The following is a 25,111-nucleotide window of genomic DNA, read 5'->3' on the forward strand; positions in this document are numbered from 1 at the left end:
CATTTTGTGCTTTTAGTTTCACCTTGAGGTATAGGCAGCACAGAGGGTTGGTGGGGGTAATGCTGTTGATGTGGTGTACATGAACTTCAAAAAGACGGTCAATATCATAGGACCTGAGAAAGAATGTTTAAGTTTCTGGAGACAATCTGGATATGAAATGGGCTGAAGGATAGAAATGAGAGAAAATGATTAGTGTTTTGGACGAGAGGAAGATTTGTATTGGAGTTCCCCAGGTATTGGGGCCCTGGCTTTTTCTGATGTATAGGAATAACCTGTATCATGGTGTGCAGGCGACAATTTCAAATTCTGCAGATGTGTGATGAGGAGGACTTTGCAGAGTTTCAAAAGGACATTGATAAGGTGGTGGAGTCCATGGGGAGTGAGCAGATGAGGTTCAGTGCAGGGAAGTATGAAGCAATCCATTTGAAAGAAAGAACATTGAGAGACAGAATAAATTAATGAATCACACTCCAGAGAGTGGGCAGGAGCAGAGAGATCAGGGTGTATCATTCAAATATATCATTCAAAGTAGCATGCCAGGTAGAGAGAGCTGTTATTAAAGCTCCAGTATTCATTAACAGGTCCACAGAGCAGAAAAGCAGGGAGGTGATGCTGAACTCAGTGTATCGTGTACAGTTCCGGGTGTCTCACTTTCAGGAGGAGACAAACATGTGGGAGAAAGCGTGGAAGTGGTTTACAAGAATGGTTCCAAAGTCACTTGGTCACTTCTTTCCCCAAACTCCCCCTGCATCACCCCTGAGGTAGCTCCACCATACTCCATGTCTCAAATTCCTCCATTTTCTAAGAGGCATCTCTTTAATTGAAATGGGAACAATTCTCATTGGTGTCAGATCAAGAACCAGAGGGCTCAGATTTAAAGTATTAACAAAAAGAAGAAATGATTGAAGCTCCCAGTCTAGCCTCTATGTGACTATTATTCTACATCAAAGTGGCTGACTCTCAGCTACTCTCTGAAGTTGTTCAATATCGAAAGAGGAGAACACTTCCTTATTACATTGATTTTGTGTCCATTTTCAACAATTCAGCATGAAGTCTTTGGTGAGATTAATAATGAGGGTTACTTATTCTCTCTCAATTACAAGGTGTTGGTGAGACCACATCTGGAGTAAGTTAAAAATCACACAACACCAGGTTATAGTCCAACAGGTATACTTGGAAGTACAGGTAAATAATCCTTTATCAGAACCCCTCAGGACTAGCTGTCTTTTAGATTTCAGAATTTTTCAGATAAAGGATTAAATGATATTTTCATAGTAAAACACAAAAAAAATTACCGAACAGCAGACGCACCTGTGATTAATATGAGCACTGAGACAGAATTGATGCCTGCAAGTGCTGGTCTATGCCGCTATGTCACATCTGAGTGACATGAGCCGAATGAGTGTGAAGTTGCTTTAACTGTTTGCACGCCAAACAACCTTGTTAATGAGAAAAAAACTTCAGGAAAACACCTTTGGATTTTGGAGCTTTTCGGATTTTAGAATTTTGGATAAAGGATTGTTTGTCTGTACTAGCTGACGAAGGAGCAGTGCTCTGAAAGCGAGTGCTTCTAAATAAACCTGTTGGGCCATAATCTGGTGGTGTGTGATTTTTAACTTTGTCCACCTCAGTCCAACACCAGCTTCATCACATCACATCTGGAGGACTGAGAGCAGTTTTGGTCCCCTTACATAAGGAATGCTGTTTCATTGGAGGCAGTTCAGAGAAGGTTCACTCGGACTATCCCTGGTGTGGAGGGATTGTTGTATGAACAAAGGCTGAACAGGTTGGAACTCTATTCACTGACGTTTGGAAGAAAGAGATGTTGAAACATTGGAGATTCTTAAGGGGCTTGACAGGGTAGATGTGAGAGGATGTTTCCCTTCATGGAAGAGTCAAGGGCCAGAGTGCATCTTCCCAGAATTAAAGGGCAGCAGTCTTAAGATTGAGATAAGGCAGAACTTCATCTCTGAGAGGATTGAGTTTTTGAAACACCTTTCCACAGAGAGCTGTCAGGTAGAGTCCTTCTGCATATTTAAGGTTGCACTAAATAGTTTATTGATCGGTCAGGAACCAAGGGTTATGGGGAAACACCAAGAAAGTGGACATGAGGAACGTTGGATCAGCTGTAGTCCTGCTCAATAGTGGAGAGGCTGAATGGCTTCCTCTTCCTGTTTCTTATAGTTTTATGGTCTCAGAGTAAAGGGTCGTCCATTTAAGACAGAGAGGAGAAGGAAGTTTTTCTTTATAGAGGGTCATGAATCTGTAGAATTCTTTATCAGAGGGCTGTCGAGGCTGGGTCGTTAAATATATTTAAGGTTGGGATGGACAGAAATAGAAATTGATTGAAACTCTGACAGCATTGGGTCGTTCTGAGGAAGGGTCGCTCGACCCGAAACGTGAACCCTGGTTTCTCTTCACAGATACTGCCAGACCTGTGAGTTTTTCCAGCAATTTCAATTTTTGTCCTTGATTTATAGCATCCACAGTCCTTTTGGTTTTAATAGGGAATCCAAAGTTGTAGTGAAAAGGACGGAAAGTGCAGTGGAGGATTATCAAATCAGCCACCATCTCATTGGCTGTGCAAAGGCAATGAGGTGTATTACCTATTTCTGCTCCTATGCCTCATGGTCTTATAAAGTTTTCCAAATTGAGTGGCACAGATATCACTGTTGCCTGACAGCACCAGGGACCTGGGTTTGATTCCACCCTCGGGTGACTGTCTGTGTGGAGTTAGCACATTCTCCCTGTGTCTGTGTGGGTTTCTTTTGGGTGACTCAGTTTCCCCCCGCAGTCCAAAGATGTGTAGGTTAGGGTGGATTGGCCATGCTAAATTGCCCGTATAACCAGGGATGTGCAGACTAGGTGGGTTAGCTATGGGCAGTACAGGGGTAGGGGATGGGTCAGCGTGGAATACTGTTCTGTATGGATCCGATAGGCTGAATGGCCTGTTTTCACTGTAGGAATTCTATGATGTGTTCATGTTGATTCCGTGACCTACATGGAGGATGACACGGTGGCTCAGTGGTTAACACTGCTGCCTCACAGTACCAGAGATCTGGGCCTGATCCCAGCCTTGGGCGACTATTTGTGTGGAGTTTCCACATTCTCCTCATGTCTGTGTGGGTTTCCTCCAAGTGCTCGGTTTTCTCCTGCCTTCCAAGGATGTGCAGGTTAAGTGAATTGGCTGTGCTAAAGTACCGATGGTGTTCAGGGATGCCAGGTGCATTAGTCAAGGGAAGTGTGAAGTAATAGGCTAGGGGAATGGGTTAGGGTGGGATACTCTTTAAAGGGTCAGTGTGGACTCGTTGGGCCGAAGGGCCTGTTTCCACACTGTAGGGATTCTATCCTCTTCCTCTATATTGTGATCTAACATCTATGAGATTTACCCAGTCTATTCGGAAGTGAAAGCCACTATCCCACACTGAAAGGTTGATAATGTCTGTTCACTTTCACCTACCACAAATTGAGTTTTTCACCTTCCCTCTTGTGCAACATGCAGCAATGAAGCAGCCAGTTTGAAAATTGTGTGTTTGTGTTGGTCCATACTTAAACAAAGAGAGGTGTGACTTGCCCAGATGGCTGTGGATGCCCACATTAAAATGAAGTATTTGCTTGAGATGTTGGTTGTATTTAATCAGCTACCAAAAGTGACATGATTAGCGGCAAACATTTTAATGAGGTAAAAACAATGACTGCAGATGCTGGAAACCAGGTTCTGGATTAGTGGTGCTGGAAGAGCACAGCAGTTCAGGCAGCATCCAAGGAGCTTCGAAATCGACGTTTCGGGCAAAAGCCCTTCATCAGGCAAACATTTTAATGGCTGGTTTGTATCCAGTTTTTAAAAGTATTGATTGAAAGTTCATAATATGACTTTTTTTATATGTGACATAACTTGCTGCGGAGTTTAAATGGAACCCTGTGCAGTTTGACCAGAGCTCTGTGTTTGAATGGTGTCCAGTATAGTTTGATCATTACCATCTGGTGATTTGAGCTGCTTTAGCATAAAGATGTTGAATTGTCACCAAAAGCTAACAGGCTCTCAAAATTCTTTCTGGAAGGAAATCTTGCCACCCTTATCCAGTCTGGGTATCTGAGACTCCAGAGACACAGGAACATAGCTGCCCTCTCAAGAGGCCACAGTGGCCAGGGAATAATGTCAAACCTGCTACAGCACAAATCCCCAACATTACCTTCTTGGGAGAACTGAGGATGGCCAATAAAGAAGTCTTTATTGTGCTTGTCAGTCTTGCCCATGTCCAAGAACCGACTAAAATAGGGCACGCCACTTGAAGATTTTGTACTTGAAGGTGGGAGACAGCTGGTGTAATATACAGTGGTTTTCACAATGACCTCTCCATGATTCTGTCATAGACTATGATGTGGCACAGAATTGTTGTGAATTTGCTTCCATGAATTTATATCAATGTACATATTCTTTCAGTACTTCTCACTAAATAGCTCCCACTCAGTCACTGATTTTTGCAGTTATATATTATGCTTATCCGATAGTTTGTAGTTATGTATAATACTTACCCAATATTTTGCAGTTATATACTATACTTACCCAATATTTCTAAGGAAATAATCTTTAAGCATAGGAGTCTGAGTTACTGCTGATGAGACAAGTGTTCGACAACTTGTACCAAATTTATCTCTCTGCAATTTAAATTGTTCCATGAGCATGTCTGAAATAAATCAATAAATGCTCAAGTTATATAAATGTCACAATAACATTTGATATGATGGTGTTCAGGGGTAGAAAGCAACACTGTCAAAAGTAATTTCTTTGTGATTGAATCTGTTCACCTGTTCATACACGCACTGGAATTGTGAGTCTCACAGAGTGTCAGAGAATTGGCAACCACGTTCACATGTGTTGTGGTCTGAAGTTACAGATAATGTTACAACCCACTACAATACTCGAGCCCCACTACCGTGGATCTTGTCACAAAGATTTCAGAAAACAATAATCAAATCACTGCAACTCCCTAGTTTACTCAGGTTAACAGAAGCTACTGATTAGGTTTTTGTATATATCCAATAATTTCTTTTAATTACAATAATTCAATCTGAACCACAAGAAACTAAAATCTGTTAGCTTAAGCTCTGTTTTAAACTTCTACATGCCCACACACACATGTGTATGTGCACACACACACACAGACAAACAAACATGTATGTCATGGGAGGAGCGAACAATACTGGGGAGAAACAGTTCATTAGTACCAGTCCACAGAATTAGACGAAGTGTTCATTTTGCTTCTTCCAAGTCCTTCCCCTTATTTTCATATCTGCTAAAGTCACAAACACCTGACACATTGAATGTTCAGTCTTTCAGTCACTGGTTAGTGGTGTCAGCTAACAGCAAATGCTGGGAGCTACCTTCAGTTCTTGGCTATTTGATTTGAGTTGATTTATTCTTGTCACGTACTGAGGTACAGTGAAAACTTTTGTTTTGTGTGGAGTACAGATAGATCAGACCATACAAAGACCATAGAGTAATAGAACAGGTAGAATTTCACTGCAAAGAGAGAAGGTGAAGGATACTACCTCTTGCATTCTAGAGACCTTCTTCCCTCTGTATTGTCTGCACTCTGGCCCTCCAATCAGAAAGTCATTATCATGCTGATGATGTCTAGCCCCTCACAACTGATGCTGATTGAAGAGCAAATCAACAGTCTGTCTCTGAGCAAAGTTTGTTCTGCACCCTTACCCAGTATGGGGTCGCACCTTAAACAAGGTAGCAGTGTAAACACAACTCACAATGAGTTTTTTATTTAAAAATGTGCAGCAATTTCTTCCCAAGCTCTTGGTTTAAGACAGTTTGTTTCCCATTTTGGAGCACAATCCAAAATGCAGAAACACAGATAGATGTGGTCTTTACAAGACTCATGTTAGACATTCTTTAACATTCTGAACATCACAGGAATGACCAGGATTCTGTCTCACTGACCAAGGGTGTAGGTTGGATGGATTTTTAAAAATTCACTCATGGAATCTGGCCAGGCCAGCATTTATTTCACATCTCTACTTGGGCAGAGGACTGTTTAGAGTCAACCAAATTGCTGTGGGTCTGGGGTCACATGAAGGCCAGACCAGGGAAGGATGGCAGTTTCCTTCCTTAAAGGGCTTTAGTGAACCAGACGGGATTTTCCTGACAATTGACAATGGATTCATGGTCATCATCAGACCCTAAAATCCAGATGTTTTATTGAATTCACCATCTAGAGTCTTAGAGTCATAGAGGTACAGCATGGAAACAGAGTCTTCAGTCCAACCCATCTATGCTGACCAGATATCCCAACCCAATCTAGTCCCATCTGTCAGCACCCGGCCCATATTCCTCCAAACCCTTTCTATTCATATACCCATCCAGATGCCTCTTAAATGTTCCAGTTGTACCAGCCTCCACCACATCCTCTGGCAGCTCATTCCATCCATGCACCATCCTCCGCATGAAAACGTTGTCCCTTAGATCTCTTTTATATCTTTCCCCTCTCACCCTAAACCTACGCCCTCTAGTTTTGGACTCCCCGACCCCAGGGAAAAGACTTTGTCTATTTACCCTATCCATGTCCCTCATAATTTTATAACCACTATAAGGTCACCCCTCAGCCTCCGACACTCCAGGGAAAACAGCCCCAGCCTATTCAACCTCTCCCTAAAGCTCAAATTCTCCAACCCTGGCAACATCCTTGTAGATCTTTTCTGAACCCTTTCAAGTTTTACAACGTCTTTCCGATAGGAAGGAGACCAGAATTGCAGGCAATATTCCAACAGTGGCCTAACCAATGTCCTGTACAGCCGCAACATGACCTCCTAACTCCTGTACTCAATAATCTGACCAATAAAGGAAAGCATACCAAATGTCTTCTTCACTATCCTATCCTATCTAAAGCAGGAGACAACAGCTTCGCATCACTTGGAGGTCGCCACTGATGATGTTGCCTAGCCAGGTAATGAAACGTCTGGATATCAAACCTACAGCTCAGTGAGCAAACCTACACCCTAAACCTCAACCTGAGCTACAAACCTTCACAAACTTGCAAAAAAGATGGCAATTTTTTTATGTGCTCTTATAAAATAAACAGATTTTGACCTGTTGTGGTTCTGTTCGCCGAGCTGGGAATTTGTCTCGCAAACGTTTCGTCCCCTGTCTAGGTGACATCCTCAGTGCTTGGGAGCCTCCTGTGAAGCGCTTCTGTGCTGTTTTCTCCGGTATTTATAGTGGCCTGTCTCTGCCGCTTCCGGTTGTCAGTTCGAGCTGTCCACTGTAGTGGCCAGTATTTTGGGTCCAAATTCCCAGCTCGGCGAACAGAACCACAACAACGAGCACCTGAGCTACAAATCTTCTACCAAACTTTGAAGATTTTGACCTGATTGAAGAGTATTCCCCTGTCTAAATCAGTGCAGTGACCCAATGTAGACACAGACCATAGACCAATCACTGCCGAATTGTTTTTGTTGAATATCTGGTAATGGCCAGTGTTGTGTTAAACGAGCATTGAATGTGTTGGCTTGGCTTGAAATAACAACACCTTATATTTACATAGCATGTTTAATATCATGAAATGTCAAAGGCACTTCACAGGAGTATTATAAAAACAAAACTTAACACAAAGCCACAGAGATATTGAAGCAGGTGACCAAAAGATTGTTTGAAATGTAAATTTTAAGTAACATCTTTAAATGTGGAGAGAAAGGTCAAGATATAGGAGGTCCAGGAGGGGAATGTCAGGAATGTAGGACCGAGGCAGCTGATGTCACAGGTACCAACGATGCAGGGAAGAAAAGTGGGAATATCGAAGGGATATTGCGGGGAGGTGCAGGGTTGGAAGGGAGTGGGGAAGTGTGAGAGCATGCAGGACTTTGACACCAAGGATGTTGAATTGAAGATCAAGTTTGTTGCTTAATTGGAAGCCATTATAGCTCAGCTAGTGTAATAAAACAAATATACGAGAGATCTTTGAAAGAAACAGAGAAGTTGCTGGTGAAATTCAGCAGAACTGGCAGCATCAGGGTGACACGTGGCTCAGTGGTTTGCACTGTTTCCTCACAGCGCCAGAGACCCGGGTTCTATTCCAGCCTTGGGTGACTGTCTGTGTGGAGTTTGCACATTCTCCCCGTGTCTGCGTGGGTTTCCTTCCACATCTGAAGATGTGCAGGTTTGGTGAATTGGCCAAGCTAAATTGCCTGAGGAGTTCAGGGATGTGTAGGTTGGATGCATCAGTCAGAGGTAAATATAGGGTAGATGAATGGGTCTGGGTGGGTTACTCTTTGGAGGTTCAGTGTGGACTTGTTGGGCTAAATGTTTCCTCAATGTAGGAATTCTAATTCTAATCTGTTCAGAGAGAAAACCGAGTGCATGCTCTAAGCCCAGTGACCATCTTCAAACTGGTTGAACTGCTCCAGCGAGTGCAGAACTGATTAATGAATTAGGCTGATGCAAGTCAGGACATGACTGCTAGGTTTTGGATGACTTTAAATTTACTGAGTGTAAAGGAGAGGGGCCAGGCAAGCATTGAAACAGACATGTCTAGAGACAGCATTGGCATTGATGAGGCTTTCAGCAGCAGATTCATTAAGGCAGGGACAGAGTCAGGGAATGCTACTCATCTCAGAGTTGGCAGTTTTAGTGACAGGGCAAGTAAAATACAAAAGATACAGGCAGAAGATACAAAAGCTTAAATACACATACCAACAGATTCAAGAGCAGCTTCTTCCCCGCTATTAGACATCTGGAAGGGCCTCTCAAATGCTAAATTTAATGTTGATCACACTCTTTGTGCCCCTTCTCTGCAGCTATAACATTGTATTCCTCGCTCTGCTCTATTACCCTAATGTACTTTGTATGGTATAATTTGCATGTATTGCACGCAAACCAAATATTTTTACTGTACCTAGGTGCATGCAATAATAATAAATCGAATCAAAATAAATAATTAGAAGCTCATCTCAGAGCCCAAAATAGCAAAAAGTTGCACAATGTCTAAAACCAAAAGGGAAAATGAGATACTCACAGGGCCTCCGAGCATCTGCAAAGAGAGATCCAGGTAAGGATTCAGGTCAATGGTCTTTCATTGGAGCTGGGGATTGTTAAAAATATAATAGGTTTTAATGAGGTGAAATGGAGGGAGAGTGGAAAAAGAACAAAAGTGAAATAATGAGCAAAAGGTGAGAGTGAAATTGAGATACTCCGAAAGGAATGGAGACAGGAGGAGGAAAAGAAATGAAGGAGGAGCAGGTGAGGTGCTGTCTGAAAGGAAGAGAGAGGAACCAAAACAGGTCTCTTCACTGTTCCTTCCGATTGTGGAGCTTTTTTTCTCATTCATTCATGGAATGAGGGTGTCGCTGGCTAGGTCATCATTTATTGCCCATCCTAGAGGCCGGTTAAGAGTCACCCATATCGCTAACTCTAATTCAACCACTAACTCTTCCGTTCTTCAATGTCCAGTTGCCATTGAACCTGTGGAATGACCTCAGCTGGTTTAAGGTTTTAGTGAGGAAATGTAGCTTGTGATGCATTTGAAGTTGTTGTTTGGTTTGCCGAGTTGATTCATTTTCTTGCAAACGTTTCATCTCCCTCCTGGATGACATCTTCAGTGCTGTGTAGTCGCCAGATGAAGCTCTGATATTGTGATATGCCCCAAATGTTTACAGTTCTGTCTGTTGTGGTGGGTGCTTCTATTTCTGGTTTTGTGCTGTCGTGGTCTGTAGGTGGAGTCTAGTTCAATGTTTTTGTTTGTGGATATGGTGAATGAATACCAGGTTTCCAAGAATTCCCCAGCTTGTCTTTGTTTAGCCTGGGAGCAAGTGAGGACTGCAGAAACTGGAGGTCAGAGTCGAGTGTGTAATGCTGGAAAAGCATAGCTGGTCAGGCAGCATCCGAGGAGCAGGAGAGTCATGTTTGTTTTGCCTGTCTTAGTATCATAACATTGTCCAAGTGAATTGGTGTCCTTCATTGTCAAAGGGAGGACTGGTCATGTCATTTAGTTGCTAGCTGATACTCGTGTATTTTGATGGCAGGTTTCCTGCCCGTTTATCCTATGTAATGTTTCTCATAGTTTATATATCACATTCATGCTGCATGGTGTAGGTATGGGCTCTTTTGTCCTGGGTAGTAGCTGGTGAAGCATGGCTCTGGGTTTGTGTGCTGTCATTATTCCCAGAACATGTAGAAGTCTCGTTGTTAGTTCAGTGATGTTTCTAATGTAGGGTAGAGTGGTCAGCGTGTTACAGGGCACAGTGCTTTCTTGGTATTATTTGTATGCCAAGCATCAATGAATGAAGCCAACAGGATACCTACCCATTCTTGGCAAACAGGCAAGAAACTCACTACCAGAATACACGAGCATCATTGAGCAGCAAAGCGACAGTACCAAACTCACCCTCATATCAATACACACTGATAATGAAGGGCACCAATTCACTTGGGCAATGTTACGATATAGGACAGGCGAAATAAAGACAAGCTTGGCAATTCCTGGAGGCCTGGTATTCATTTTAACAAACAAGTTAAAATCTGCAGACCACTGCAGTACAAAACCGAAAGTTAAACCATCCACCACAACAGACAGAACAGTGTAAATTCAGAGCAGATCACAACATCAGAGCTTCATCCGGTGACTACACAGCACTATATCACCCAGGAGGGAGACAAAAGAAATGAACCAGCTCAGCGAACCAACCAACAACTTCATCTCAGCTGATGTTATTACAGGACAGGTCAGATTCCTGCAGAAATCTTGTTTGTCAGATCACAGTTTGTTTTTGTTTTAAAGGGATGGTCTGTTATGGAAACATTTGGGTGCAATGTTGCAGATTTGTTTCTAACAATAAAAGAAACAAAGGTAACAGAATAAAGCCAAGCTATTTGCACACGACGCAAGTTTAGAGATTTTGATTTTAGAGATTATCTAATCTCATTAATCCCAAAGCATTCCTGTGCAGATTCCAAACAACCCTGTAAGGTCCCAAAAGCACCCAGATGGGAAATAGGGTGGGCCACAGATCAGTCTTTGGGGGGAGGGGGGGTCACAGGTAATGGTGTGGGAGCAGGAAGAAACACCATTACAAGAATTTATTTTTTAATTCATTTCATGTGACCCCTGAGAGTCAGCCATGTATTGCTGTGGGTCTGGAGCCACGTGTAAGGTAAGGACAACAGTTTCCTTCTCTAAAGTGGACCAGACGGGTTTTCATGGTTTCAACAGTTTCGTGGTCGTCATGAGACTCTTAATTCCAGATTGTTTTCATTGATTTCAAATTCCAACATCAGCCGTAGCAGGATTTGAAGCCAGGTCCCAGAACATTAATAGTCTTGTGATAAAACCAGTCATCACCTCCCTGTGTACCTGGCCAGGATTTGATCAATGAGATTGGAACCAGGCTGAGAGCAGTAGGACAACACAGGAGAGAGTATGATCAGTGTATCAAAGACTGCTGATTGGCCGAAGGATAGGAAAAGAATGTTTACCTTGGTCAGAATCATAGCCATGTGAGATGTCATTTGTAACTAGGAGGAGAGAAAAAATATTTTGAAAAATTCTGACCCCTGCAGGAGATGAAACCAGGCGAGGAGATCACACTGATGTGAGATTTGTGGAGATATGGGATTTAGAAGCAAGAGTAGGCCCTTTGGCCCTTTGAACTATCCTATCATTCACCAGGTTGCTAGTTGATCTGGTTGTGGTCTCATCCTCACTTTCCTATCTACCCAATAACCCTCGGCTCCTATGTCTATCAGAGATCGGTCTAACTCAGTCCTAAATAAATTCAATGATCCAGCCTCCATTGCTTCATGGGAAAGAGAATTCACAAAGTAATGAACCTTTCAGAGAGAAAATCCTCCTCATCTCTGTATTTAAAAGGGAGACCTTTTATTTTAAAACTGTGTCCCCCAATTCTCATCTCTCCCATAAGGAAACAGCCTCCCAGCATCCACCGGATCCAGTTGCTTCAGCATCCTGAATGTTTCAATAAGTTTCATTCTCATTCTTCTCTCCTGGGTGGGTGTGGGCTCAGTGGTTTAGGGAGCACAGTGACTCAGTGTTTAGCACTGCTGCCTCACAGCACCAGCGACCGAGATTCAATTCCAGCCTCAGGCAACTATCTGCGCATTCTCCCCGTGTCTGCATGGGTTTCCTCTGGGTGCTCCAGTTTCCTTCTGCAGTCCAAAGATGTGCAAGTTGGGTAGATTAGCCATGGGAAGTGCAGAGTTATAGCAATAGGGTGGGATGCTCTTCGAAGGTTGGTTTGGGCTTGATTGGCTAAATGGCCTGCTTCCACGCTGTAGGGATTCTATTTTTTATTTAAAAAGTTCAACCTTTCCTCATAAGATCATCCCTATTGGAACAGCACTGAACCTTCATTGACTGATTCTAATACAATAGTGTCCCTTTTCAAATAAAGAGATGAGAGATGACATGGTACACCAGGTGTGGTCTCACCATAGCTCTATACAACTCCTACTTTAACATTTTGTCTAAAATCACTGGCCTTCTATATGATGTGATATTTGCCTCAGTCCAGACTCCATCTGTCTTTCCCTTGAAGGCATTGCTGGCAACAGTCCACCACTCCCTGGGATAAAGTTATGGTGCACACTTAATATACACAAGCATCATAATAGCTCACTACCACTGAAATGAAACAAAAATCACTTAATCAGCTCCACTGCCTCCATGCATCTTTATACTTTATGATCAATAGGGCACAGTGGTTACATCATTGTGCAATTCATCATGAGCTAATAAAGGGGATTTGTGTGATTCTCTCTAAGCAGATTGTTCATTAAATCCTACACCGTGTCACACACCACTGCGATTTATCAGTGTCTGTGTTGGGACCCCAGTGGTTCTTCAAAAAATATTTGTTCACAGAATGTGAACATCACTAGTCAGGCCAGCATTTATTACCCAACCTTCATGCCCAGAGAGCAGTTAAGAGTCAAACACATTGAGTCACACAAAGCCCCAGACAGGGTAAGGATGGCAGATGTTCTTCCCTGAGGGGCATTGATGAACCAGGTGGGGTTTTCTTGACAATTGGCAATGGTTTCATTGGACTCTTCATTCCATTTTTTTTAAAGTTGAATTCAAATTACACCATCTGGCATGGCAGGATTTGAACCTGGGAATAGTCCGGGGATAATACCAGCAAGTCATCACCTTCTCTCTGACATACTGGCTGTACTACTGCACCGAACCTTCGTGTTATTCAAGGTTTCTCCTTGATTGTGCTACCCTGTTTGTGATGATTTATCCGCCAGGTATCTGGTGAATGGTACAGTTCACAAAGCAGGGACAGAAGTCTCACTGATGAGCAGTGTGGTGTGGTTAAGAGCAGGTATGTTTTTCCCTCTTGTTGGTTCCCTCACCACCTGCTGTAGACCCAGTCTAGCAGCTATGTCCTGTAGGATCTGATCAGCTTGATCAATAGTACTGCTACTGAGTCACTCTTGGTGGTGGACATTGAAATCCTCCACCCAGAGTACATTGTACAACATGGAGGAGTATTAATTCATCAACTGAGAGAGGTGTAGGTTACATTGTAATCAACAGGAGGTTTCCTTGCCCATATTTAACCTGATGCCATGAGACTTCCTAAGGTCTGAATCAATGCTGAGGACTCCCAGGGAAATTCCCCCCCGACTGTTACTGTAGTCCATCTGGATCATAATGCACTGTAATGACAGACAGACAGAGAGAGGAGGACTCGTAGTGTTTTAACCTGGGGTCATCATGAAGGAGAATCCTTTCATGATAACTGCTTTGATACAGCTAAGCAGTTGGCTCAGCTGTTTCACCCACATTGCTGTCGCTGGGTTAAAATCCAGAAATTCCCTCCCTAAGGGCATTGTGATCTACCTACAGCACAGGGACTGCAATGGTTCAAGAAGTCAGCTCACCCCCACCTTCTCAAGGGGCAACTGCAGATGACAATAAATCCTGGCCCAGTCAGCATCACCCATGTCCCATGAATAAACTTAAAGCATGTCGGTGCAGACCATGTTGTGGTAGGAATACTGGCATTCGTTATGGGTCACTGTGGATCTCACTGGGTCACTGTGGATCTCACAGGGTCAGGGTGGGTCTCATTGGGTCAGTGTGGATCTCACTGGGTCAGTGTCAATCTCATTGGGTCAGGGTGGATCTCACTGGGTCAGTGTGGATCTCACTGGGTCAGTGTGGATCTCACTGGGTCAGGGTGGGTCTCATTGGGTCAGTGTGGATCTCACTGGGTCAGTGTCAATCTCATTGGGTCAGGGTGGATCTCACTGAGTCAGGATGGATCTCATTGAGTCAGTAGGGATCTCATTGGGTCAGTGTTGATCTCATTGGGTCAGGGTGGATCTCACTGGGTTAGGATGGATCTCACTGAGTCAGTGGGGATCTCATTGAGTCAGTGTCGGTCTCATTGGGTAAGGGTGGATCTCACTGGGTTAGGATGGATCTCAGTGAGTCAGTGGGGATCTCATTGAGTCAGTGTCGGTCTCATTTGGTCAGGGTGGATCTCCATCTCATTGGGTCAGTGTAGATCTCATTGGGTCAGTGTAGATCTCACTGGGTCAGTGTGGATCTCATTGGGTCAGTGTAGATCTCATTGGGTCAGTGTAGATCTCACTGGATCAGTGGGGATCTCATTGGGTCAGTGTAGATCTCATTGCGCCAGTGGGGATCTTACTGGGTCAGTGGGGATTTCACTGGGTCAGGGTGGATCTCATTGGTTTAGTGTGGATTTTACTGGGTTAGTGTGGATTTCACTGGGTCAGGGAGGATCTCACTAGGTCAGCTTGTTTATTGTGGGAATTATTGATCCACTTATTTATGCACTTTCCATTCAGCCCCTGGAATTTGCTCTGGATTGTTGGGGAATGAATGATTTGTGAGAAATGAATGTTTTCCATTTGATTCCCCATAGGCCACGTGTCCAGAAAACTTGCAGCTGGTGCTGGTCCTGCGCCCCACCGGATTCTTCCAACGTGCCATCTCTGACATTAGCTTCCGATTCAATCAGGATGACTTTATCCTGAAACTCCCAGTAAGTATTAATCTTCCCTCTACCTCCTGGTTTCTTATCTCCCTCTCTTAGGTTTCTCCTCTATGTAACTCACTCTTTGTGTGACTCCCTCCCTCTTTCTCTGTCTCTATCTCTCTGAGAGTCTTCCTCTCTCCCACACTCTGACTCCCTTCCCCTCTCTCTCTCTGACTCTCTTCTATTGTGTGTGTGTGTGTGTGTGTGTGTGTATGTGTCCTCTTTCTCTCTATGTCTCTCTCTCTCTGACTCTTTCTCTCTCTCTCTTTCTCTCTGACTCTTCCTTTCTCTCTCTTTCTCTCTGTTGTGTGTGTATCCCTCTCTCTCTCTCTCTCTCTCTCTCTGACTCTTCGTCTCTCTCTGACTCTTCCTCCGTCTCTGTCTGCCTGTCTCTCTCTCTGTGTATCCTTCTCTCTCTGATTCTTCCTCTCTCTCTCTCTCTCTGGCTCTTCCTTTCTCTCTCTCTCTCACTGTCTCTGTCTCTGTCCCTCTCTCTCTGGCTCTTCCTTCCCCTCTCGCTCTCTCGCTCTCTCTGTCCTTCTCTCTCTGGCTCTTCCTTGCTTTCTCTCTCTCTGTCCCTCTCTCTCTGGGTCTTCCTTTCTCACTCTCTCTCTTTCTCTCTCTCGCTCTCTGTGAATCTCCCTCTTTCTGTGTGTGTGTCTCTCTCTCTCTAATGGCCATTCTCCCACAGAGATTGCCAATATGGTTCCTAATGGACCTTACTCTCCCTGGCTATTTTATAACACTTTTATACTTATACAACACCTTTGATTTGCCTTAATGTTACCCCAAAGTGTTTATATATGTTTCCTCTTTGCTTTCCTAATTTGCTTCTTGAGTAACCTCCTGCACTCTCTATACCCCGAAATAACTCAAAAGAACAGCAGATGCAGTAAATCCGAAACAAAAACAGAAATTACTGGAAAAGCTCAGCAGGTCTGGCAGCATCTGTGCAAATTAATCCTGGTTAATGTTTCAGGTCTGGTGACCCTTCCTCAGAACCTGCCAGACCTGCTGAGCTTTTCCAGCAATTTCTGTTTTCTTCTCTCTCCTCCTTTCAGGCATTCACTGGTTTGACCTTCCGGGTCCACCATAAGCTTCTCTTCTTTTCCTTATCCAAGCCTGTCCATCCCTTGACTGTCCAGGGCTCTCTGCATCTCCAAGCGACAGCCTTTTCCTTTACAGGAACCTGTTGACCCCTGCCCTCTCACTCTTACCCTTCGGGATATCTCCCATTGCTCTGACCTGGATTTTCCTGTAAGAAGCTACTGCACTTTGGCCAGAGCCTGTCTTATCATCTTGAAATCAATCTTGACCCAATTTAGAAACTTCTTTGTCCTTTTCTATAAATATCTTAAGGCTTACTGAGTTATAGTCACTACCACCAATATGTTCCCAAGTGGCCCTTCTACACTTGCCTGGCTTTGTTTCCTAAAACAAAATCCAGCACACCCCCCTCTTTGTATCTTATCCCCATTTCTCTGCCTTTCTCTGTGTCCCTCTTTCTGTCACTCTCTCTCTCTCTGTGAGTCTTCCTCTCTCTCTGTCTACCTGTCTGTCTGTCTGTCTGTCTCTCTCTCTCTCTGTGGCTCTCTTTGCCCATTTCTCTCTCTCTCTCTGTGAATCTCCCTCCCTCTGTGTTTCTCTCTCTCTATGTCTGTCTTTCCCCTCTCTCTTTCTCAGTTTCTCTATATCAGTTTCCCACTAAGTGTCTGTGTCTGTGTCTCTGTCTCTCTCTGTCTGTCTCTCTCTCTTTGTATCTTGTCCTTTCTCTGTGAACTCTCTGCACGTCTTCCCTTCTGCCTGTTATTCTCTCTCTCTCTCGGTCTTCCTCTATTTTTTCAGATGACTTTTGGAATATTGTGTGCAATTCTGGTCTCCCTGCTATAGGAAGGGCGTTGTGAAACTTGAAAGGGTTCAGAAAAGATTTACAAGGAGGTTGCCAGGATTGGAGGGTTTTAGCTACAGGGAGAGGCTGAACAGGCTGGGCTGTTTTCCCTGGAGCATCAGAGGCTGAGGGGTGACGTTATAGAGATTTAGAAAATCATGAGGGGCATGGATAGGATAAATAGACAAGGTCTTTTCCTTAGGGTGGGGGAGTCTAGAACTAGAGGGCATAAGTTTAGGGTGAGAGGGGAAAAGATTTAAAAGGGGCCTAAGGGGCAACGTTTTCACACAGAGAGCGGTACGTGTATGGAATGAGCTGCCAGAGGAAATGGTGGAGGCTGGTACAATTGCAACATTTAAAAGGCATCTGAATGGGTATATGAATAGGAAGAGGTTAAAGGATATGGGCCCAAATGCTGGCAAATGGGACTAGATTGGGTTAGAATATCTGTTAGGCATGGATAAATTGGACCGAAGGGTCTGTTTCTGTGCTGTACATCTCTGTGACTCTATAACTCTAAGACAAACTTGCATTTCTTTACCTCCTATCCTGACATCCTGGAGTGCTTCACAGGCAATAAGGTGCTTTTAAAATGTAAGCACAGTTGTAATATGGCTGTATTTCTAATGTGATTGATAGCCCCTTCAGCACAGGCTGAATTTCTCTTCCCTTTAACTTCAAAGCATCACCCACATTGCATAGTGACTGCACATCAAGAGTTACATCATTGACTGGGAGTCACTTTAGGGATGTCGGAGGTCATGAGAGAGATTGTGTTTTCTTTATGTTGATGAATTTCCATGCTGTGTTGAAGGTGAAAGCTCCTACGTGTGTGTGTGTGTGTGTGTGTGTGTTGTTTGTGTGTGTGTTGTTTGTGTGTGTGTTGTTTGTGTGTGTGTTGTTTGTGTGTGTGTTGTTTGTGTGTGTGTTGTTTGTGTGTGTGTTGTTTGTGTTTGTGTTGTTTGTGTTTGTGTTTGTTTGTGTGTGTGTTTTTATGTGTATTTGTGTGTGTTTGTGTATGTGTTTGTGCTTGTGCTTGTGTTTGTGTTTGTTTGTGTGTGTGTGTATGTGTGTGTTTGTGTGTGCGTATACTTGAGTTTGTATTTGTGTCTGTGTGTATGTGTGTGTGTGTGTGTGTGTGTGTGTGTGAGCGAGAGAGAGAGAGAGAGTAAGCTCCCTTTGCTTTCCCTGCAGGTTGTTATGCTGAGTTCGGTCACCGAGTTGTTGAAGTATATTGATGAAACCCACCTGACACACGAATTTGGTGGCACGCTTGATTACTGTCACAACGAGTGGATTCTGTTCCGAACAGTGAGTATGGCACATTGTGGGGAACCCAGGGATATCAGCAAGAAACCGATACAAAACTACCTTAAACCAGCACGTGGTCAGGTCATTACAATAGGGTCCACAGATTGTCACCAGTAGGGAATGCAGGAGATCATTCTTTACCAGAAAGTGGTGAGAATGTGGGACCCAGTATCACAGGGAGGAGGTGAATCAATCAGACCATAAGCCATTGGATCAGAACTAGGCCATTCAGCCCAGCAGGTTTCCTCTGCTGTTTAGGGAGATCATGGCTGATCTAACAATCCTCAACTCCATTTGCCTTTTCCCCATAAGGACATAAGAACTAGGAGCAGGAGTAGGCCATCTGGCTCCTCAAGCCTGCTCCACCATTCAATAAGATCATGGCTGATCTTTTCATGGCCTCATCCCCCACCCTCAACCCCACCCACACTCACCGCCCCCATCCGCTCCCTCACCCCCCACTCTCTCCCCCACCCTTAACCCCTGCCCTCACCCCACCCACACCCCCACTCTCACCCCCACTCTCACCCCCACCCTCCCCCCCCACCCTCACCTCCCTCCTCAACCCCCACTCTCACCACCACCCTCATCCTGACTCCCATCCCCTCCCCTCACTCCCAACCCTTCCCCCTCCACCCTCACCCCCACTCTTCCCCCCCCACCCTCACCCCCCACCTTCACACCCACCTTCACCCCCTCTCACAATGCCAACCCTTTCCCCCACTCTCACCTCTACACAATCCCCAGCCTCACCCTCACATTCATCCTCATCCCCACCCTCACCCCCCACACCCCACTCTCCTCCTCACCCACCCCTCACCTCCATCCTTCTCTTCATCCCCACCCTCACCCCCCACACTCCACTGTCCTCCTCACCCACCCCAACCTCCATCCTCCTCCTCATCCCCACCCTCAGGTCCGATATGACTCTTCTTCACAATCATCCTGGGCTTGAAACGTCGACTGTTTTTCTCTCCACAGATGCTGCCAGATCTCCTGAGTTTCTCCAACATTCTTTATGTTTGTCTCAGATTGTCAGTATCTGCAGTATTTTGCTTTTGTTTGAGGATTCCAGGTAATGGGTAGCTGTGTTTATATGTGTGTCGGGTTTATTTTAAAATGAGTAGTTATTTTTAATTTAAGCCTGTTGTCTTGTACCAATTCAAAATACGGTGATGTCTAGGAAATAAATATATTCTGTGGACTTTGTGACTTTAAATTGCATGGAGTGATGATGATTATTGAGGCTATTGATTAATTCTTCCAATTCTGTTTCTGTGTGTCTCCAAATAGCCCACTATGTCAACACAGATATTGAAGGTAATGTTACAATTTGACTGCATCGTCTAATGATGATGTCAGTGAGAATTCAAAAAGAAGATCCTGAAAACCAAAGAATATCCTCCAAAAGTAGAAAGTAGTCCTTAGATGAGATTACTTACAGTGTGGAAACTGGCCCTTCGGCCCAACAAGTCCACACTGACCTGCTGAAGCACAACCCACCCTAACCCATTCCCCTACACCTAACACTACGGGCAATTTAGCATGGCCAATTCACCTGACCTGCACATTTTTAGACTGTGGGAGGAAACCGGAGCAAACCCAAGCAGACACGGGGAGAACGTGCAAACTCCACACAGTCAGTCGCCTGAGGCGGGAATTGAACCTGGGTCTCTGGCACTGTTAGGCAGCAGTGCTAACCACTGTGCCACCGTGCCATCCTTAAGAGGTCTCAACTTCTAAAATAACACCTGGGTGAAAATGTGGCTGTGATATTGGTGTTGAGGCTGGGGATACATTTTGTCCATTAGGATCACACCCACCCCATATCACTCCTCCTTTCATTCCTTCCTGCATGTCCTTCAAAACCTGGCAGCCCTTTGCTCCCTTTCTAGGCTGAACAATCCTTCCTTGCCCTAAAAGTCTGGCACTAACCTGGAACATTGATCATTGACCTTCTGCCTGGCCATGAGGTAGAGTACACTGCAGTGTTGTGCCTGAGGGATGGAATTTCCATTCAGCATTCCTGAACTGCTGTATTCCTGCAGTAGTGCTGAGCAATCTGCTCCCATTGTCCACCCCAATCCACTCCCACCATCCATAAATGTTTTCCAAGCAGAAGAAGACCACTTGGCTCATCATGTCTCTGGTATCTTAGTCTTGTTCCCCATCCTTTACCCATATCCCAGGAATCATCATTTGTGTCTTCAGAGAAAGAAGTATCTGTGAATGGGATTTGACAACATGGGGCTGGAGGAGGTTCATGTGCAGCATAAATACCAGTATAGACCAATTGGGCTGAATGACCTGAATCTGCGCTGTAAAATTCTGTCTCAAGTCATGTGGTATTTCCGTGTGTTGAATCTATTGTGGGTGAGTCAGATACTTGTGTTAATGGTGTTCAGGTCAGAGAGTAAATCATGACTAATGGTTTCCATGGTGATTCAAAAACTCATGGTTCTTAATCTCTTTATTTTGCATTTTTATAATTCTGAACAGTGGGGTACTGCAGGGATCAGTGCTGGGACCGCAGCTTTTTACAATATATATTAATGATATAGAAGATGGTATTAGTAATAACATGAGCAAATTTGCTGATGATACTAAGCCGGGTGGCAGGGTGAAATGTGAGGAAGATGTTAGGAGATTACAGGGTGACCTGGACAGGTTAGGTGAGTGGTCAGATGCATGGCAGATGCAGTTTAATGTGGATAAGTGTATGGTTATCCACTTTGGTGGCAAGAACAGGAAGGCAGATTACGACTTAAATGGAATCAATTTAGGTAAAGGGGCAGTACAAAGAGATCTGGGTGTTCTTGAAAGGTCGATTCTCCTGTTCCTTGGATGCTGCCTGACCTGCTGCGCTTTTCCAGCAACGCATTTTCAGCTCTGATCTCCAGCATCTACAGTCCTCACTTTCTCCTCGTTCTTATACACCAGTCAATGAAGGTAAGCATGCAGGTACAGCAGGTAGTGAAGAAGGCTAATAGCATGCTGGCCTTCATAACAAGAGGGATTGAGTTTAGAAGCAAAGAGGTTCTTCTGCAGCTGTACAGGCCCCTGGTGAGACCACACCTGGAGTATTGTGTGCAGTTCTGGTTTCCAAATTTGAGGAAAGACATTCTGGCTATTGAGGGAGTGCAGCGTAGGTTCACGAGGTCAATTCCTGGAATGGTGGGACCACCTTACGCTGAAAGACTGGAGCAACTGGGTTTGTATACCCTTGAGTTTAGAAGACTGAGAGGGGATCTGATTGAGACATATAAGATTATTAAAGGATTGGACACTGTGGAGGCAGGAAACATGTTTCCGCTGATGGGTGAGTGCTGAACCAGAGGACACAGCTTAAAAATACAGGGTAGACCATTTCGGACAGAGATGAGGAGAAACTTCTTCACCCAGAGAGTGGTGGCTGTGTGGAATGCTCTGCCCCAGAGGGCAGTGGAGGCCCAGTCTCTGGATTCATTTAAGAAAGAGATAGATAGAGCTCTCAAGGATTGTGGAATCAAGGGTTATGGAGATAAGGCAGGAACAGGATACTGATTAAGGATGATCAGCCATGATCATATTGAATGGTGGTGCAGACTTGAAGGGCAGAATGGCCTACTCCTGCACCTATTGTCTGTTGTCTATTGAGGACTCGTTCCTGTTGGTGTTTGTTTGACAAACCTCCTTCTCCTTCTGTCCCTCTCACTCTTTCACTCTATGCTTCTCCCTCTCTCTCTTGTTCTATCTGTCTCTGTCTAATCCTTTCACTCCCTTTCTCTCTTCCTGTCTCCCTTTCTCTGTTTTTACCTACATCTCATTCTCTCTCTCTCTCTCTCTCTCTCTCTCTGTCCTCCTCTCCCTGTGTTGCACTCTGTCTCTCCTCTCTCTGTCTCTTCCTGTGTTTCTGTCTCTCTGCCTCTCTCACTGTCTGACTCACTCTGTGCCTCTGTGTCTCCATGATTCCAGCAGTATCCTTATTCATTTCAAATTATTGGGTTAAATTGGAGGAACATCAGGTGAATGAGCTGTGTTCATACTCGACAGTAGCTTTAGGCTGGTAATTGGAAAAGGAGGGACAATATAAGTTAATTCATCTGAGGATCCAAAGCTTTTAACAACATTTGCAACAACTTCCATTTTTACAAAGTCAGTGTTATGAAATTCTAGGTGGAGTCTTGTCCCAGGGGAAGAAATTCCCAGAATTTGTGTGTCTCTGGTTGGTGAGGCTCTGTCCTGTGAGTGTGATCTCACAAAATAAATCTTTGCGTTTTCTGGTGTGACACTAGGCAGCCTTGGCTTTGAGATTCTTACAGGAGATCAATCTGCCATTTACTCCAAAATACTGATTGTAAATTTATAAATCTTTGGATTGTCACAGTATTAATAGAACAAAGACCTGCCAAAACAGACTGATGCAAATAAATTCAGATTCTCATTGACTACACATTCCACCCATGGTGTTTAACATGGGTGGAATGTGTGGAGTTTGCACGTTCTCCCCGTGTCTGCGTGGGTTTCCTTCGGGTGCTCCGGTTTCCTCCCACAGTCCAAAAGATGTGCAGGTCAGGTGAATTGGCCATTGCTAAATTGCCCGTAGTGTTAGGTAAGGGGTAGATGTAGATGTAGATGTAGGGGTATGGGTGGGTTACGCTTCGGCGGGGCGGTGTGGACTTGTTGGGCCGAAGGGCCTGTTTCCACACTGTAAGTAATCTAATCTAATCTAATCTAAAACATTGAGCTGCACAGTGAACAACACAGAACAATAGAACGATAATTAATTACACAGGGTGAATACCTGCCAAGAATTCACTATTTTAATCCCAAAGAAAAATACACTGAGATTTCTGTGAAGTAATCCATTTAATTACAAAGCTGTGTTTTATTCCCAGTTCACAAATAATACACATCCAAAGTGAAACTCTCTGTAAGGTTCAGTCTCTAAACCCCCAAGTGCATGGATGGACTATTCCATTTCTTCCATAGGGAACTAACAATGACACCTGGAATGAACATGGAGTACATGTACATCCAGCTTATAATTCTCATGCACCCCTCCAGTTACATCAGCGCAAGTTCCTTCAGCCTAATTAGTTGATCTAATTGTTGATTGTTTGATCTAACAAGTGCCAACAGAGAAACAGCAAAGTCACCGAAGTCTTTCTAGACCTGGTTATAGATTTTCCTGCTCCACCTATCAATGTAGATGAATCAAGTCAAAGACTTGGGGGAAGTAGTTCCAAGAAGGTTGAAACCTGGACTGGACAGGGTGTCTTATGAGGAAAGGTTTCCATGATGTGGAAGCGCTGGTGTTGGACTGGGACTGGGGGTGGATGGACAAAGTCAGATACCTCACAACATCAGGTTATGGTCCACCAGGTTTATTTGAAATCACAAGCTTTCAGAGTGCTGCACCTTCGTCAGGTGAGGTGATCACTTCACCCGACAAAGGATCAGCCTTTCAAAAGCTTGTGATTTCAAATAAACCTGGTGGACCATAACCTGATGTTGTGAGGTATCTGACTTTGAAGAAAGGGAGGAAGGGCAAGACTTGTATCTGAAGTGTAAGATATAAGATATCTTAAAAGATATAACCTTGAAGAACTTGCTCTGGTGAATACCATAGGATGTAGGGCAGTATTAGGCCATTCAGCCCATGGAATCTGCTCCAATGTTCAATGAGATCATGGCTGATCCGATAATCCTCAACTCCACGCTCCCTGCCTTTTCTGTATTTCCCTCGTCAATAACAATCTGCCTGTCTTGGCCTTGAATGTACTGAACTACCCAGTCTCAACTGTCCGGTGCAGTAACACAAAATCTCTGGCATCTGAGAGAAGAGGACTAGAGCTAGACTAAATAGTAGAGCTGCTGCAGGTCTGATGGTCCATATGGCCTCCTTCTTCACTCATAATAATTCTGCGGAAAAATTCCTCATCAATTCTGTATAAGTGTGAGCCCTCTGCTCCTGGACTCTCTCACAAGGGGAAGCGACCTTTCCAAATCTTGAAAATTTAAATGATTTATTGTCACTTGTATTTTACAGTGAGTAATGCAGTAAAATACAGTGAAAATCTTCAACTGTTGCCACAACCAGGTGTCATTGTAAATAGTTTAAGAATAAAAAGATTGAACTCGGACTCAGACTCAGACTCAGAGACACAGCATGGAAACAAACCCTTTGTCCAACTCGCCCATGCTGACCAGATATCCTAATTAATCTAGTCCCATTTGCCAGCATTTGACCCAAATCCCTCTAAACCCTTCCTATTCACGTGCCCATTCAGATGCCTTTTAAATGTGATTGTAGCAGCCTGAAAGACTTCTTCTGGCACTTCATTTGATACGCACATTACCCTCTGTGTGAAAAAGTTGCCAATGAGCTCCCTTTTAAACCTTGCCTTTTTAGTTTTGGACTGTGTTACCCTGAGAGAAGACCATGTCTATTTTAATCCTATCCATGCCCCTCATGATTTTATAAACTTCAATATAAGATCACCCTCAGCTTTGAACGATCCAGGGAAAACAGCCCCACCCTATTCAGCTTGTTTAAGCGTATCTCATTCATTATTTGTTATATCTTCACTGTCAGGTCCCCCTGCGAATCTTGTATGTTTCAATCAGGTCACCTCTCAATCTTCTAAACTCCAATGAGTACAGGCCCCAACTTACTCAACCTCTCCTGATAAGTCAGTGCCTCCATCCCCAGGACCAGCTGAGTTAACCTTCTCTGGACTATCTCCAAGGCCAGTCTGTCTTTCCTAAGATGAGGGACTCAGAGTATTTTCAGCTTTGGTGCAAACCTCAGTTTTGTAAATGTTTTTTCTCGCGCATGTTTTCCTTTTGTATTTTGTCAGATTCAGGCTCAGTTTACAGCACAAACTGCTC

The 25,111-nt window shown here is 44.1% G+C and overlaps 1 protein-coding gene across 6 annotated transcripts in view; it reads left to right on the top strand.

Annotated features, from left to right (window-relative positions):
- Positions 1-25,111, top strand: part of mcf2a (MCF.2 cell line derived transforming sequence a) — a 191,729-nt gene that overhangs the window by 87,930 nt on the left and 78,688 nt on the right. For all 6 annotated transcript variants that reach the window (XR_011964151.1, XR_011964152.1, XM_072595615.1 and 3 more), the window contains 2 exons: positions 14,926-15,045; positions 18,122-18,238. Coding sequence is in view for 4 of the 6 variants with exons in the window: in XM_072595615.1 (XP_072451716.1) it covers positions 14,926-15,045; positions 18,122-18,238 (237 nt within the window). In the remaining 2 variants the exon portion in view is untranslated. The remainder of the gene's footprint in view (positions 1-14,925; positions 15,046-18,121; positions 18,239-25,111) is intronic.

Source organism: Chiloscyllium punctatum, chromosome 25 (genome assembly GCF_047496795.1).
Source record: "Chiloscyllium punctatum isolate Juve2018m chromosome 25, sChiPun1.3, whole genome shotgun sequence".
NCBI lineage: Eukaryota > Metazoa > Chordata > Chondrichthyes > Orectolobiformes > Hemiscylliidae > Chiloscyllium > Chiloscyllium punctatum.